Below are 14,292 nucleotides of genomic sequence, written 5' to 3'. Positions count from 1 at the left end.
TGTACAGAGGCATTGCAAATCTACTGCTGGATGAAGACCATCTCACGTTACGTGTTTGGCTGTGGGAGTTGTTTGACCATCACCTAGCCACGCTGGTTCAGTGCGGGTTGGTGAAGGGGTGGCCCCAACTGTGGTTGGATGTCGCAACTCGGGTTGCTGATTTCATGGCGCAGTGTGTTAGCCACTGTGCTACCACGTCCCCCCCCACCCCCATCGGGATTGAGTATATTGAATGTGACTGCTTGAAGCATTTGACTTCTAATATTGAATGCATTGCTTTAGTCACTGGACTATCTTACCGGTAGAGTGGCTTTTGAGCTTATTTGGAATAAAGCGCATGCTGTACTGAGGAACATACAAACCTGTGCTTGTAAAATAAATAGAGGTTAAATGTTTGAAAAATGTATGGCCTCTTCAATAAACACCAGCTCGAATGTACAGGATAAATTAAGTCTGTTTGGTGGAAGAATATACACCCAGAAATTACAGCACGGGGAGCCGTGTCAGAGCACTGCGCAGCTGAATCTCGCGTTCACATCACTGCTGTTGACAGCCGGCCAGCCAAGCGATCTGTGAGTTTTGTACTTTCCAGAGAGTTTATTTCCAAGCTGATCTGACTTGCCGCAGTGGTACATGTAAACCCTCGACGTTGAAAAGAAAATTGCCCTCATCTCGTCCTAACAAGTAGCTTGCCCGGACGCTGCCGGGATTTTCTGGCATTACGTTGTCTGTGGTTTTGAACTGGAAAGAAATAGTTTTTATTATTATATATTTCTTATTTTACTCTCGCTGCAGCCAACTGCCAGCTGTTACAACTACCAGCTGCCCTTGCTTCAGATACGTAACATCAAGGCGCCCATTGTTAATGGGCAGTTACCCTCGTAATGACAGTGTGTGTTCCACATCGTTGCAAGCCCATATGGCTTTGCGTTGTTTGTTGTTGAATCTTGCAGGGGAATTTAACGAACTTTGCCCAGAAGGAAGAGGACTCGTCCCAAGCCCCAACGGGAGAGGATATCGAGGTTGGTATTGAGTTTGATTTTGAAATGTTGTGCAATGTGGACTGGCATCATCATAATCACTATCACCACCACCACCACCATTTATCACCTTAAACGTCATCAGCACCCAACATTTAGAGGTGGTTATTGCACCTTTGTCATTTCAGTCAGCAACTCGCTCACTTCGCGTCGCCTGTACCTCATCGCGAGGCCTATGATTCGGTAACTTTTCATAATTAGGCATCACAATTCAAGAACGGATTTTTAAAATGTAACCCATTACGTGCAACAAATTAATCCCAGAGTGATCCATTCTTTCGCGCACAATTCCATGAATTTATTGTGGTCGTAACATATCAATCGATAGATCGTTGCTTGCCTACTTGTTAACATCTTTATGATCACATTGCCGCTCTATTTACTGAAGGGAAACGTACAGGAGTCTCAATAGTCTTGCTAGGGGGCTCCCACGTTGGCAGTTTGGCAAAAATCCGTATTGAATGCCTCTGGTCTGCTGTCATCATCGGCATCATTGTCATTGAGCATATCTTCATTGACAGACACCTACCACCAGGCATCAATTGAAGCCCATCAATCGAAGATCTGTCATCATTGTCATACACCTGACTCCACTGTCAAACGGTGAAATGCTGTGTTTACATTTTGGCTTGGAAATATGCCTTTGTACTTCTAACTTCTAAGGGGAGGAATGTGCTCAAATTGGCCAGCACTGCCTGCCGTGTTGAGCTGATATGGCACACGCAGTTATGAGTTTGTGGGAAGCATCAAAAAGATGAATGCGCAAAGTGTATCGAAAAGAATAAACTTTGCCAGGCCTGTAACAAAAACATCCCTTTGAAGATGAACCATGTTGTACTCGAGTTACAAGTCATTTCAAAAGATCATCCTCACTGTTTGTCTTTTTGTGATGAAAAATGTTCGTCATAGGTACAGTGCTTTATTGACAGAGCAGATAAAAGCAGCATTATGATGTATGTTTTGCTGTTAATCAAAACAATGCGAGAAACACTCACACGAATTCGCTGTCATTTTAATTGTGCCAAATTCTACATTGTCTTCATGCATTATATTATCGTATTGTCAAGATGATAAGAGAGACTGTCCCCCTCCCCAGTATTATAAATCAAACGATGGGGGATTTACTCTTATGATCTAATATGTCTGTGTGTGTCACAAGAATTGTATAACTTTATTGACACTTCACACACGTTTGTGGTGCATTTTTCACTATTGTGCTTCTGTGACATCATCCATTATGGCTTGTCCTCTCTTTGACAACTTAATTAATTTCCCTTTTTCGTGAAACGCTACAAACGGCACAGGTGTGTCTGTGCAAAGTACACGTAACGGTGGTGTCCTGGACCCAACTTCTTGAACTTCTTGTCAGTTCGCCTCCGAGCGATGGCTCATTTGGCCTTCCGAGCACGGGTTGTTTTCTTTGCAACCTAAGAACTCAATATTTAGCAGTGGTCGTACTTGCGGCAACCGAAGGTTAGGGTCCTGCATGCAGGCTTCCTCTAGCTTTGGTGCAACTAAAATAGATACTGTACTCTCCATTCCCTTTGGCCCCGCAAACCGCAGGCTAATTGCCGAGAAATGGAAAAGAAAAATATTTTGGGTTGAGGTTACTGACCACGGTAATGCGCGCACATGTCTCGTGAGCGCGTGCGCGCGTGCGCTCACACAGATGCACAGAATGCACTCTGTAAGAAAGTGCAATATTTGAGTCATTTTACAAGTTGCTTTGCTTGTTTGATGTATGTTCTTTGACTGCTTAGGTGTGGTCAAAAACCAGCAGCACCAAAATATCCATCAAACGAGAATAAGATGTTGTCTTCAGATGATATGGTCTGGGAGCTATTGAAAGGGCTTACCTGCATCAAGTAAAAGTTTGGCCTTCTCTGGTGAATCTGTAAACCAGCAATAAACAAACCATGCAAAAGTCCGTTACAAACTGAAGGTTGGCCAGATCGAAGCCACATTATGCCGCTGACACCTATTTTAGTTTCTGCAAATGCCCAGCGCATTAAAGCATTGTAGCACGTACGATATACAGCAAATGATCTGATGCATGAGTAGAGCACTATCCACAATGTGCCATACGTACAGACGCATCACTGGTCACAATCATTATCTGAAACAATGTCGTATCTTGTTTGTCAAGAGAGATGAACGCTGGTCCACTGTCGTGAGAGAAAACGATGCTTTGAACTTGGCTTGTCTGATATATACTGCACTATGCATGATGCAAGTGGCTCACAACAGTGGTCAGGAGCTTGTTGGCTGCCTCACATACGATGGAGAACTTTTAAATACAACTCAACTTTCTTCGTGAGAAAGCTTGATCCGGTTCGAGAGGCCTCAATTTGTAACACAACCTGAGCCAATCAGAAAGAAGTAAGGGCAGCAGGAACTGATGCAATCTCCAGAATTTGCTAAATCTCCCCAAAAAAACAAACAAAACTAAATTATGATTAAACAAAGGGGGGTATGGATTGTTTGGCGAAAGATTATGGATGATTATTGGGGGAAATAACCCAAAGTAAAACTTTTTTGTTTTCATTTACATCACAATTTCTTGTTGTTTAAAACTTGAAACTTATAGACAATAATCGTTTTGTGAACTGTTTCAAATAGCTAAATTAAACAGAATTACGTGAAGGAATAGACATAGCAGTTGGTCTGATAACACCGTATGTGGGGGTTTTTTTTTGCCAACAGATGCCGATGAATGCACACTCTTTAGCCAGGAGTTGTGCCGAGACAGCCTCTGTGTGAACACGCAGGCTGGCTACGAGTGCTACTGCCGCACCGGGTACTTGTACGATCGGAGCAGGCTGCACTGCGTGGGTGAGTCACATCACCAGCCGATGTCGCGCAACTGCTTTTATTTCTCATTATACACTGCCTCCGTGTGTTCAAGGTCTCCTCACAATCAATGAAATTGTCGGCTTTCATGTTTAAGACACTGGGAGTTGAAAGATGGTTTGTGGTCTGAGCAGTAACGAATGCACACGTACCTATCCTAATTAGAACCCCGATCAGAGCGCTGTTGAATGCCGCAGACAATGGGCAAACGTGATTCAACGTGTGCTTTCATGGGTAAATGGCATTAGTATTTAATGTACACACAGATATTAGCACAGTGAGTCGTGCATTGCGCTATGAATCCAGTGACCTTAGTTTGGGAAGGCCTTGATCCAACCGTGGATTGACAAAGGCCTGCAACTTACCTATGATCCCAGTTAAGATTAATAAAGGCCTGTGAATTAATTACTTACTATTGATGAAGAGCTGTAATTATTATTATGATCATTATGCGTACTCTATACAGTATACTCTACATTGTAAACAGAGATATGCGCCCTTGGCCCTCTGGAAAAGTCATACACTAAAAAAAGGAAGCTTAAGAAAATTTGAAAAATGCCCAAAGGTTATTTAAGAAGCGTTGCAATTATAGAAGGGTTAACAAGATCACGTTGGTGGTCATGGAAATGTTCTACTTCAGTGCCCCCTTGGTGTGTGTGTCCATTTTTCCAAGTCGGTTCTGGCCCATCTGGTGTGTACTTATCCCGCCCTCCCTTCCCCCCAGACTTTGCCCTGGCTGTTGAGTGCGCTGTTAATTTGGAAAAAGAAATTCACCTAAATGTTAGGACGTGTGGAATTTAACCCAAAAGTGGCCCAGCCACTGATTTATTCAATGACGGCTGTGTTCATCTGTGGCTGCCATTGGCCATGATACGCGATACTGACTATTGTATTCGTGAATATGCGTGCCTAACAAAAAAAATCGATTGCAGAATGCAAGGAATTGTAAGCACAATTAAGGGCCAATTAAAGACAAATTAAGGCCATGTGGATGAAATCTTTCTCATATCTGTGGATATTGCTGTATAGTCAAAATATCCTGTGGGATTTTTGCATGAAAATGTTCAACATATTAAATCATTATCAGCCATGCGAAAGAAGTTCAACATCTATGCTCAATCCACTGCAGGATGGCTTTTCCAAGCCTCTGCCACATCTCACGATCCTAATAATCCACCTCGTATCGGATTTCATAACTCCTTCTCCTTGGTTGACGTCCTCTCTGGCACGTTCCAATACCCTGGCTGCCGCTCCATTATTGTTCTTGACCATCAGCCACGATCCCATGCAGCGAAGTGTCTGCCAATGGTCAGGAAAAACATATTAAAATGTGATTGCTTTAATTTGTGTGTTGATTTGGCTTTTCAGCAATTCGAGATTCATTTTAGTTTTCCCCTTACACGATACAATCATTCAAGCATGGTAAGTCGGAGTGTGCATGCGAGTGTTTTGTAATTAGTTTACACAACCCATGCGGTCACTCGAGGTGCTGCATTGCACCATGATGTAAACAATAAAAGGAATTGACTTTTTTATCGGATTTATGAAAATCATTGAGATGACGAAGGGGATGGGAAATCGCTGTGGACCCATTACAAGATGCAACCCTGTAATTGCTTGCTCACACGATTGCTGCCAGAAAGGCCTCCAATGTGGGGAGCTCTGAAGAGCCCCGCTGGGGAGTATCAAGAGGGGTGCATCATTACAGGCCGAGTGGTACGCTTCCCTTTGTCTGTTTGTAGATTATGTAAAAAAATATGTAACGTGGACAAAAAATGCAGATAAAAATTCACTACCAGTCATATTGTAGACACAAAAACACGAAACATCTTGGTCAGCTTCAGTTTTGGAGCATCTTATTATCCTTCAGGGTGGAGCGGTGGCACAGTGGTTAGCACACTACGCTGTGAACCCGGTGACAAGAGTTTACTTTCTGGCCACGACTAACACGAGTGGCGAGTGATATCTGAACTGGAAGCTCTCCCCTCCCACCACTTCACCAATGTGAACTGACCAGTTTGGTGAAGTTTGGTCAAACAACCCCCACGTGGATTGACAAAGGGCTGTACGTTATAATTTGTTAATTATTGACCGGCACCCATGAGAGAATGATTTAATGCAAGGTCTCTTGGACAAAGTGTTTATATATGAGAAATGAGGACATTTGCGTGGTGATCCACGTCATATGCCACTTGCGTTCGTCATCGCCAATTTTCACAGAACAGCTGTCAACACCTAAACTGCAATCGAAGGGACACGTGTGGCAACCTCGAGGTAGAATCCCAGTGTTAACAACAGTAAATTCACGTTTTAAATTTTGTGGATATGTGTGCGTGTACACTGTGAACCCGGTGACCCGAGTTTGATTCCCGTTCATGGCCAGCACCAGTGACGGTTATCTGAACCGGTCAAGGGCCTGCCCTAGGTCGGCGCAGCCTGAAATTAATACCTAGTGCAGTGTGTAAACATCGCCACTGGGGAGACAAAGGCGGTCGGGCGTGGTGCTGGCCCCCCACACCCTCGTGTGCTGTGCCGGCCTTCATAGGTGCTCGCTAACAACACTTGCCCCAACAGTCTGTTGAGGCTGTATGGGAGATCTTTGTCTTCGGTTGACACCTTAGGAGTGCATCTGGGTATGTCCCGTGACCTGCCAGAAAGCCTTGACACTTCACGTGGCCTCAAATTATTACAATAATTAATTATAAATGAACAAGCACTGCATTGACGTCACCGCCACTTTGTGACGCACAGCAGCAGCAGCAGCAGCTGTTGTTGTTGTTGTTGGTTGACAGCTTTACTTCTCTGAGTTCCCCACTCCATGTGTCAAGAAAAGTCCTTGTGGGTGAGTTCAATACAGGCCGACAAGGATTAACAGTGTCCAACCATCTGACCAATCTAATTCTGGATCGTCGGCTGCAGGATTTAAAGATTACTTTGGGAGGGCATCGCATTTGATTTGCCACTGTTTGCTATTCACCATTCCCCTTGGCGAGAGGTGCTCCATTATGAAGTCTGTAGCCATACGCATCTTGTTTGTCAGACGTTGAACAGGGTAGTTGCTCACTTGCAGTAATTGGTCCCAAGGAAGTGTGCCTGCACGCCTGCTTTATTTCACTGGTCGGTTGGCATCCACAGCTCAATAAACGGCCTCTCATGAAGAAGCCCCTCTACCCTGTTGGAAAGAAAGTGACGTGGCCCTCATGCTTATTTATACTCACACACGCGCATCGTCTGATTTATTTCGATGAAGGTGCTCTGTGTTTAAACTCTCAAATTCAATGCAATCTTTCTTTACTGGCGTGAGGTTATGCGTTTTTTATCGCATGTCACATTTTACAATAGAAATTCGTGATAATATTAAATTCTAGAGAGCTAAACAATAACATTCAGGCTTTCATCTAAGCATCATACATTTGCTTATCTCATGAAGATGTTATAAGGGGCCACCCTGTGCTTGATCTCCTGTAAGCACTTAATTATTTTAGCAGAAGTTACCATCAAAGGCTGGCTTAGAATGCCGCTTCATAGGATCCAGGAGGAGCTTGTGATCGTGTAACAGATTGGAGGAACATGCAGCATTGGTTGGCAAAGTCTATAGCAGTTTAAGACAAACAGCATCACATTCTCCCTGAGGCTCAATTGAGGTCATGCGTTCCCACTACACAGCAGGGAGCGGTGGTGCAGTGGTGAGTACATTCCAGAGGTGGGACAAAGTCATTGTTATGCAAGTCCAAGTCGAGTCGCAAGTCATCAAATTCATGACTCGAGTCTGACTCGAGTCCAAGTCACATGACTCGAGTCCACATCTCATAGGTGGGACAAAGTCATTGTTATGCAAGTCCAAGTCGAGTCGCAAGTCATCAAATTCATGACTCGAGTCTGACTCGAGTCCAAGTCACATGACTCGAGTCCACACCTCTGGTACATTCCGCTGTTAAACCGGTGACCTGAGTTCAATTCCTGGTCCTTGCCCTTCCCTAATTCGTACTGATCTGCATGGTGAAATAAAAGTCAAATAAACTAGACTATTTTTTATTTGACCACGTTAGGCCATCTGAATTTCATTTAAAAAAAATAAAAAGCGCCCTGGCCGCAAATGATAGCTCGATGAAGTGGCTCATCACGTGGAAGGGAGAAACCGGAGGACCCCGAGAAAAATCCACACGACCACGGGGAGAACTTGCAGACTCCAAACACACAGCAGGCGTCAGGGTCAGAATGGAACGCACGACCTACTGTATGCCAGGCCAAGTAGTTAAAATCTCGCCACCATGGCACCCAAATGCTCCCATGACCCCACAAAGTGAGGAGGCCTGAATCCAATGAGTGAATTGCCTGTTGCTAAAAATGTATTTAACTAATTTTAGTAATTTGTATAAGGTCCGATAGGTGCTAGGTAAAGTTGATAGAGAGTAAGTATTTAGTGTACACTGTTTACCTAAATGTTTGATGTTGGGAAGCCATCTTCCAGTAGTGGCTTGGCAAAGGGCTATACATTAATTATTATTATTATTCATCCTCTTTCCAGACTTGAATCAAGTTTTGATGAATTTTTGTCTCGTTTTGGCTTTCTCATTTATATTGTTTCTTGTATCCATATATGTTGAACTTTCACACTGTACGTAGACAACCATCCGAATGGAGGTGCGGTGGAAGGACAACAAACAAATCACAAAAAGCAGTTGTTACGCGTATTCTCATGAATTATTTCTCATTTGTACCGCTGCAAACTAATTCAGTCTGGATTCATGAACATGAATATTTATTATGCATTAAGTTCTTTCAGAAATCTGTCACTGAATACTCAGCCTGTACCAATCTTCATGCTTAGAAGAGCTGGGATTTGTAGCCATATTAACCTTGTGATCCATAAATTATAATATATATGAAAAAAACAATATTAATTTGAGTGTTATGAGTCAAAAGCAGCAACTCTCCCTCCTCCCCAAAAGCAGCCATATAAATAATGCCATAAATGTGTCGCAAAAAATAAATAAAGAAAAACATCTATGATTTATATTGGTCGCAAAAGCCTACATGTTAAACTAGATAATACCAGTCTCCCGCAGTGGAGATGATGCACGAGGGGGGCACAAATGTTGTGAACACACTGGCGGTTTTTAACGAGAGCCCATCGCCATCTGTGCTTCAGACGTGGACGAGTGTGAGAACAGCCAGAGCTGTGTGGAGGGGCAGTGCTACAACAGCGAGGGCAGCTACAGCTGCTACTGCAGCGCACCGCTCACGCTCGACCACACTGGCCGGCGCTGCGTCAACCGCACGGCTTCCTCCTCGGGTGACGATCTCCTTTCTCGTCGTCAAGTTCAATGTTGCCATCGCAGTCGTCGTCGTCACCATCATCATCCGCATTAGCAGCGTCATCATCAGCAGGAGTAGCATTATAATTAGCATCTCTTGCAGTAGCATCATCAGTAGCATCGTCATCATCAGCAGCAGCAACAACAGCAGTAGTAACAGCATCTGCATTGATATAATAGTCTTCATCAACGTCAATGTTGTCATTATCATAATTGTATCATCATTATCATGACCATTGTCATCAACAACATCAGCATCAACAGCAGCAGCAACATTTGCACAATTCTTATATGATCATTGCCCTTCTCCGGATTACATTCAAACTTGCTGAGTGCAAGCGAGCGAATGAGATTCATGGCTCTTTGGTGTGTATTTTATATCCGCTCTCATGTCGATGTCCCATTCGCCCGTCAACTCGTTGCTGCTCCAATGATATCTTTCCGTGCAGATGTCTTTTTGGACATCTGCTGGAAGGAGGTGTCCCAGGGAGTGATGTGCAGCAAGCCCGTCGCGGGCCGCCAGACCACCTACACCGAGTGCTGCTGCCTCTACGGCGAGGCCTGGGGGCCCGAATGTGCCTTCTGCCCACCCAAAACGTCCGGTGAGCCTCACAACTCTTCACTCGTTCCACACCAGCTCGGAGGGTGTTGCTTCCGTTATTTGTCGCACTCATTACACACAGAGTTCTTACAACAAACGAACCACCAATTCCTTGCTGGTCTCGTCGAGGAGCATAAACCATCACGCAAGCCTCTGCTCATGGAGCGCTTTGTATGTATGTATGTTGAATCTTGACTGCAGGAATTCATATTCTTTGTGTCTTTCGGTAAAGTCACGTAGATAGAAGAAAAAAGAATAACAATAATATAACAAAAATGAAAATAAAGTGATTAAAAAAGATTATAAAAAAATAATATTTTTTTTTATTCACTTTATTTAAATTTTTATTTTCATTATTTATTGTTATAATTTTTTCTATCTACTTTACTTTACCGACAGACCCAAAGAATTTGTACGTTGAACTTCTTTCGCACCGTACGTAGCCGACCGTGCTAATCAGAGGTGCGGGGGCAGGACAACAAGCTAAACACTAAAAGACGTTCTCAATAAATTAGATTTCAATCGAGATGATTTAAAAGTGCATAGCTTCAGTGGCTTTTTAATATCGGAAGGAAGAGTGTTCCAGACGGCCGCAGAAGCTCATCTGAATCCACACGATGCAGTGACCGTCTTTGTTCGATGGCCAGCCAAAAGCCAATGCTGCTGCGGCGAGGATGACCGGAGTTCGCGTGATGGCTCATTGCTTCTGTTCGGTCAGAGTAGATAGCTTCCGTTAATTTTTGCAATCATTACACACAAAGTACTTGCAACAAATGAAACACAATACAGTATCTCGTCAAGGAGCGTAAACCATCACGCAAACCATTTTGAGGTGGAGATGCATAACGGGCAATTTGGTTTAGCTGAGCATGGGAGTTTCCTCTTGATAGCAAGAAGCCTGCATAGCAGTCTACTTTGCAAGAATAGCTGGCCCTAAGTTCACTTTGGAAGAACAAATGACAGCAGGTTGGGCTTTAACCCATGATGTTTGACTATGCTCACCCTACTTTGTGTGTGTGGTTAAAGGCAGCATTAGGTTTCAGTCTCATTAATTCTGAATGGTGAATCAACACTGCGCGATAGAGCTTTTGACCTTCAATCGATCTTGCTGAGTAGACAATCACAGCAGACGGGTTTAACAAATGTCTGCACTTCATTACAGACAGAATATACAAGTGTTCTCTATGTGAGTAAGAAAATAGAGACATTCTCTTGGCCTTTCCTGAAAGCCACAAATCATTGAAGTGTCCCTTTAATAAATATTGTTACTATGCCTGTGGCTTTCAACTCCGCATTTGCTTATCGTGTAGATATCACAAAAACATCCATATGGTTCGCGTATATATCATAACAATACTACTAATTTACAACCCTTTTAATAAAATCCACTGCTGGCTGCAGATTTGCGCACACTGCGTCAGTTATGGGATTTTTTTTTATTTCGCAAACGCTACCACACTGTCCAGTGTGTAGGATGCAGGCGCTGGGTAGGTGGCCTTGGACCAGTTCAGTGATCGCTCGCCACAGACAACAGCTGTGGCTGAGAAGTTAACTCATGTCACTGTGCCGCCGCCACTGCGTGAACAGTTAAATATGTCGGATAAAAAACGTATTTTCATCTCAATTGAACATGGGGTGTTCGTTGTCCTCCCAGTTGTGTGAGCCAGTGGCATAGTTCCCACATTAATTTGGTGGCAGTGAGTCAATCCATTGAGCAACCTTTCTCAACTCCCAAAATGTGTTAAAAGAACCGTGAGAAATAAGGCATGCATAATGCATACACAATTGTAGAAAACAATATTGAAATCTTGCATTAAATGTTTATCTATATGTGTACAATCATTGCATAACTAGATACTGTACATTAAAATGGAATGCTGTACGGATTTTTAAGGATTCTACATTTCTAATTTAAGATGATATTCTGAACAACGGAGAAAGGTCTAAACTTGGGATGCGAATGTTGCACTTGGATGAATGACCCGGTGGTGGGAAGGGAGTGACAGAAAGAACAGCTCAATAAACATCAGGTAAGGTTCAAGATTGAGCGGACGGTCAGTCACAGGCCTCGAAGAAGGGAATGTCTTCATCCTCTTTTTGTCAGAGACAAATATGGGAAAACTGAACCACTGGAGACTTCAACTGAAAAAAAATGTCAATCGATTTTCCATTTTTTAAGAGCTGCGCACAAACGTGAAGTGCCCCGTCAAAGCAAATAATAAAGCCTGCTTCCATTGTGTGATGTTTAAAAATTGTGTCTAAACATTTGCAAGCCCCTCTCTGCATCTGGCCTGTTCAATAGTAAGTCATGGTGATTTATGGCGTGTACTTTGCGAAAGTGATTTTTAAGTGATTCAAGGAAGCTCAATACGACTCCAAGGAGATGTTTCCGCGCACGGCAGATGCACGGGAACTGTATGAGCATTTGTAAAGATGTTCTTGAATTTTAACAATGGGGGAAAAAAAATCAGGATTCAAGCTTGTCACTTGATTTCGTAGCAACTATTGTTCGACATCAGGATACTCGTTGGATGCATTGCACTTTTAAATGTTTAGTAGGAGTTCTATATTGTGTGGGTGAAGCGGCAGGACAGTGCACTTTATAATGAACATGGTGACCTAGGTTTGATTCCTGCCCATGCCCAAAATCAGTGGAAAGTGTTGTTTGAACAAGTACTGACCCCCCGCACTGACCAGTGTGGTGAGGTTTAGTGAAACAGCTCCCATAGCCGAATCGGCATTGGGGAGGCCTTCATCCAGCAGTTAATTGACAAAAAAGGTGTAAATATTTAATTTCTTGATTTGCATGCTTAGTTATGATTTAATATTGGAAACGATCGTGTTATAATGAAGAAAATGTATAATAATTCATGATTTATTGTATTCCAACATCTCTAACAATTACAGAATTGATTTTGTCATTGGTTGAACTTGTAGTCATCGGATGTTGAAATAAAGTGGTGCCCTAAGCCGTATATTTCCACAATAATTGATTACCATGTCGACTTACAAAAATAAAATCGACCCATCACAGGATTCCCACATACCGAGCACAATAAGCAATTGTGTTGAGTTCGGGCGATGTCTAAGAAACAGACGTGTCTTCGGGAATGTTAAGTAAATAATAAAATAGAAAGGAAAACACGGTGATTTGGGTGTTTGCGTTGTTGAGTGGCCAGTCAGGACCTGTCCTATCAAAACTTGGAGGGGTGTAGATATGAAAGTGAGACTGTGTGACCTTTGTGTGTGCACCATGTGCAAAAAAAAGGCAAGCCAAGTCTTCACTCCCAACAAAGCTCCATGGTCTTGCCTCTTGTAACTGCACGTAATTACGTGCGCACGCAAAAAGAGAGAGCTTTGTGCGAAAAGCTGGAAACGGTTAATTTTTTTTTATCCTTTAGCCGGTTTCATTTGTTCTAGCTTTCTTGTAGGTTGTCTGCCATCACAGTGCTTTTTAATTGCAGGATATTTTGCACCCTGTAAAAAACTAAGATTAGCACTTGACTGTGGGAGAGAGGTGGGCCACCGTGGGCTCTGACGTGACTTCAGAAAATTGAACACGGCGGTTGTTTGCGAGTCCCTCCCACGTGCCTTTGCCGAGCGGGCGGCGTGGTGGATTGTTTGGACTATCCGTGTAGAGTTAGTTTAAATGTCCTCCAAAGCAATGGAGCCCTGAAACAACTAAGACTTCGAAGAAATTAACCATTTTGCCATGTATACTCTACCATATATACTATACTCGAGGCCATGTATACTATACTACATCACACGCTTTCAGATGCACTTCTGCGGCCGTCTGGAATGCTCTTCCTTTCGATATTAGAAAGCCACTGCAGCTGTGCACTTTTGAATCTAGATTTAAAACTCCTTTCATTCGAACTGCTTTCTGTGTTTCGTTTGTTGTCCTTCCCCGCACCTCTGATTAGTATGGTTGGCTACGTACGGTGCGAAAGAAGTTTAACATACATACATACGATGCTCTAATGTGAATACTGTCACCGTGTAATGTTTAGCTCATGTGACTTGAAATCCAGAGAAAAATGGTTCAATTCAAAGTCCATGGCATGGCAGTTGAAACAATGGGTGCATTTTTTAAGTCCACCCTCCTCTGTCTACCCAAAAGTATAAAGGAGTACATCAGATTTAGTAAATCCACGGGTCGTATGTGGTGGGGTAAAGTGTGACTAGCCACTCCCCAACCTTCCCACTTCCATTATGTTTGGCGAGCGTGGAAGAGTAGACCAAGAGACTATCTTACACGCATCACATCAAGAGTGGCACTATAGTTGAGGTCAGGCTCACGTTTTTTCTGAAATAGCCATTGGCACATGATTGCAAAAAACATTTTAGCACCACGACTCAACAGGTTGTTTCTACGGTGGTTAATAAAGCAAGTGCCACTTCGCGGAAAGTTGACAGTCATTGACATACTGGCCCCGCCATAATAATGTGGAATTTCCAGCATTGGCTAAGAGCCATAGAC

The 14,292-nt window shown here is 43.2% G+C and overlaps 1 protein-coding gene across 3 annotated transcripts in view; it reads left to right on the top strand.

Annotated features, from left to right (window-relative positions):
* The window catches only part of LOC144937050 (latent-transforming growth factor beta-binding protein 2-like), a 135,827-nt gene that overhangs the window by 109,965 nt on the left and 11,570 nt on the right, over positions 1–14,292 (top strand). For all 3 annotated transcript variants that reach the window (XM_078864286.1, XM_078864285.1, XM_078864287.1), the window contains 4 exons: positions 954–1,022; positions 3,744–3,872; positions 9,043–9,186; positions 9,658–9,810. In XM_078864286.1, the coding sequence (XP_078720412.1) occupies positions 954–1,022; positions 3,744–3,872; positions 9,043–9,186; positions 9,658–9,810 (495 nt within the window). The remainder of the gene's footprint in view (positions 1–953; positions 1,023–3,743; positions 3,873–9,042; positions 9,187–9,657; positions 9,811–14,292) is intronic.

Source organism: Lampetra fluviatilis, chromosome 18, assembly GCF_964198595.1.
Source record: "Lampetra fluviatilis chromosome 18, kcLamFluv1.1, whole genome shotgun sequence".
NCBI classification, from domain to species: domain Eukaryota; kingdom Metazoa; phylum Chordata; class Hyperoartia; order Petromyzontiformes; family Petromyzontidae; genus Lampetra; species Lampetra fluviatilis.
The sequence above is the reverse complement of the archived record's forward strand: the minus strand, read 5'-3'. Positions and strand labels throughout refer to the sequence as shown.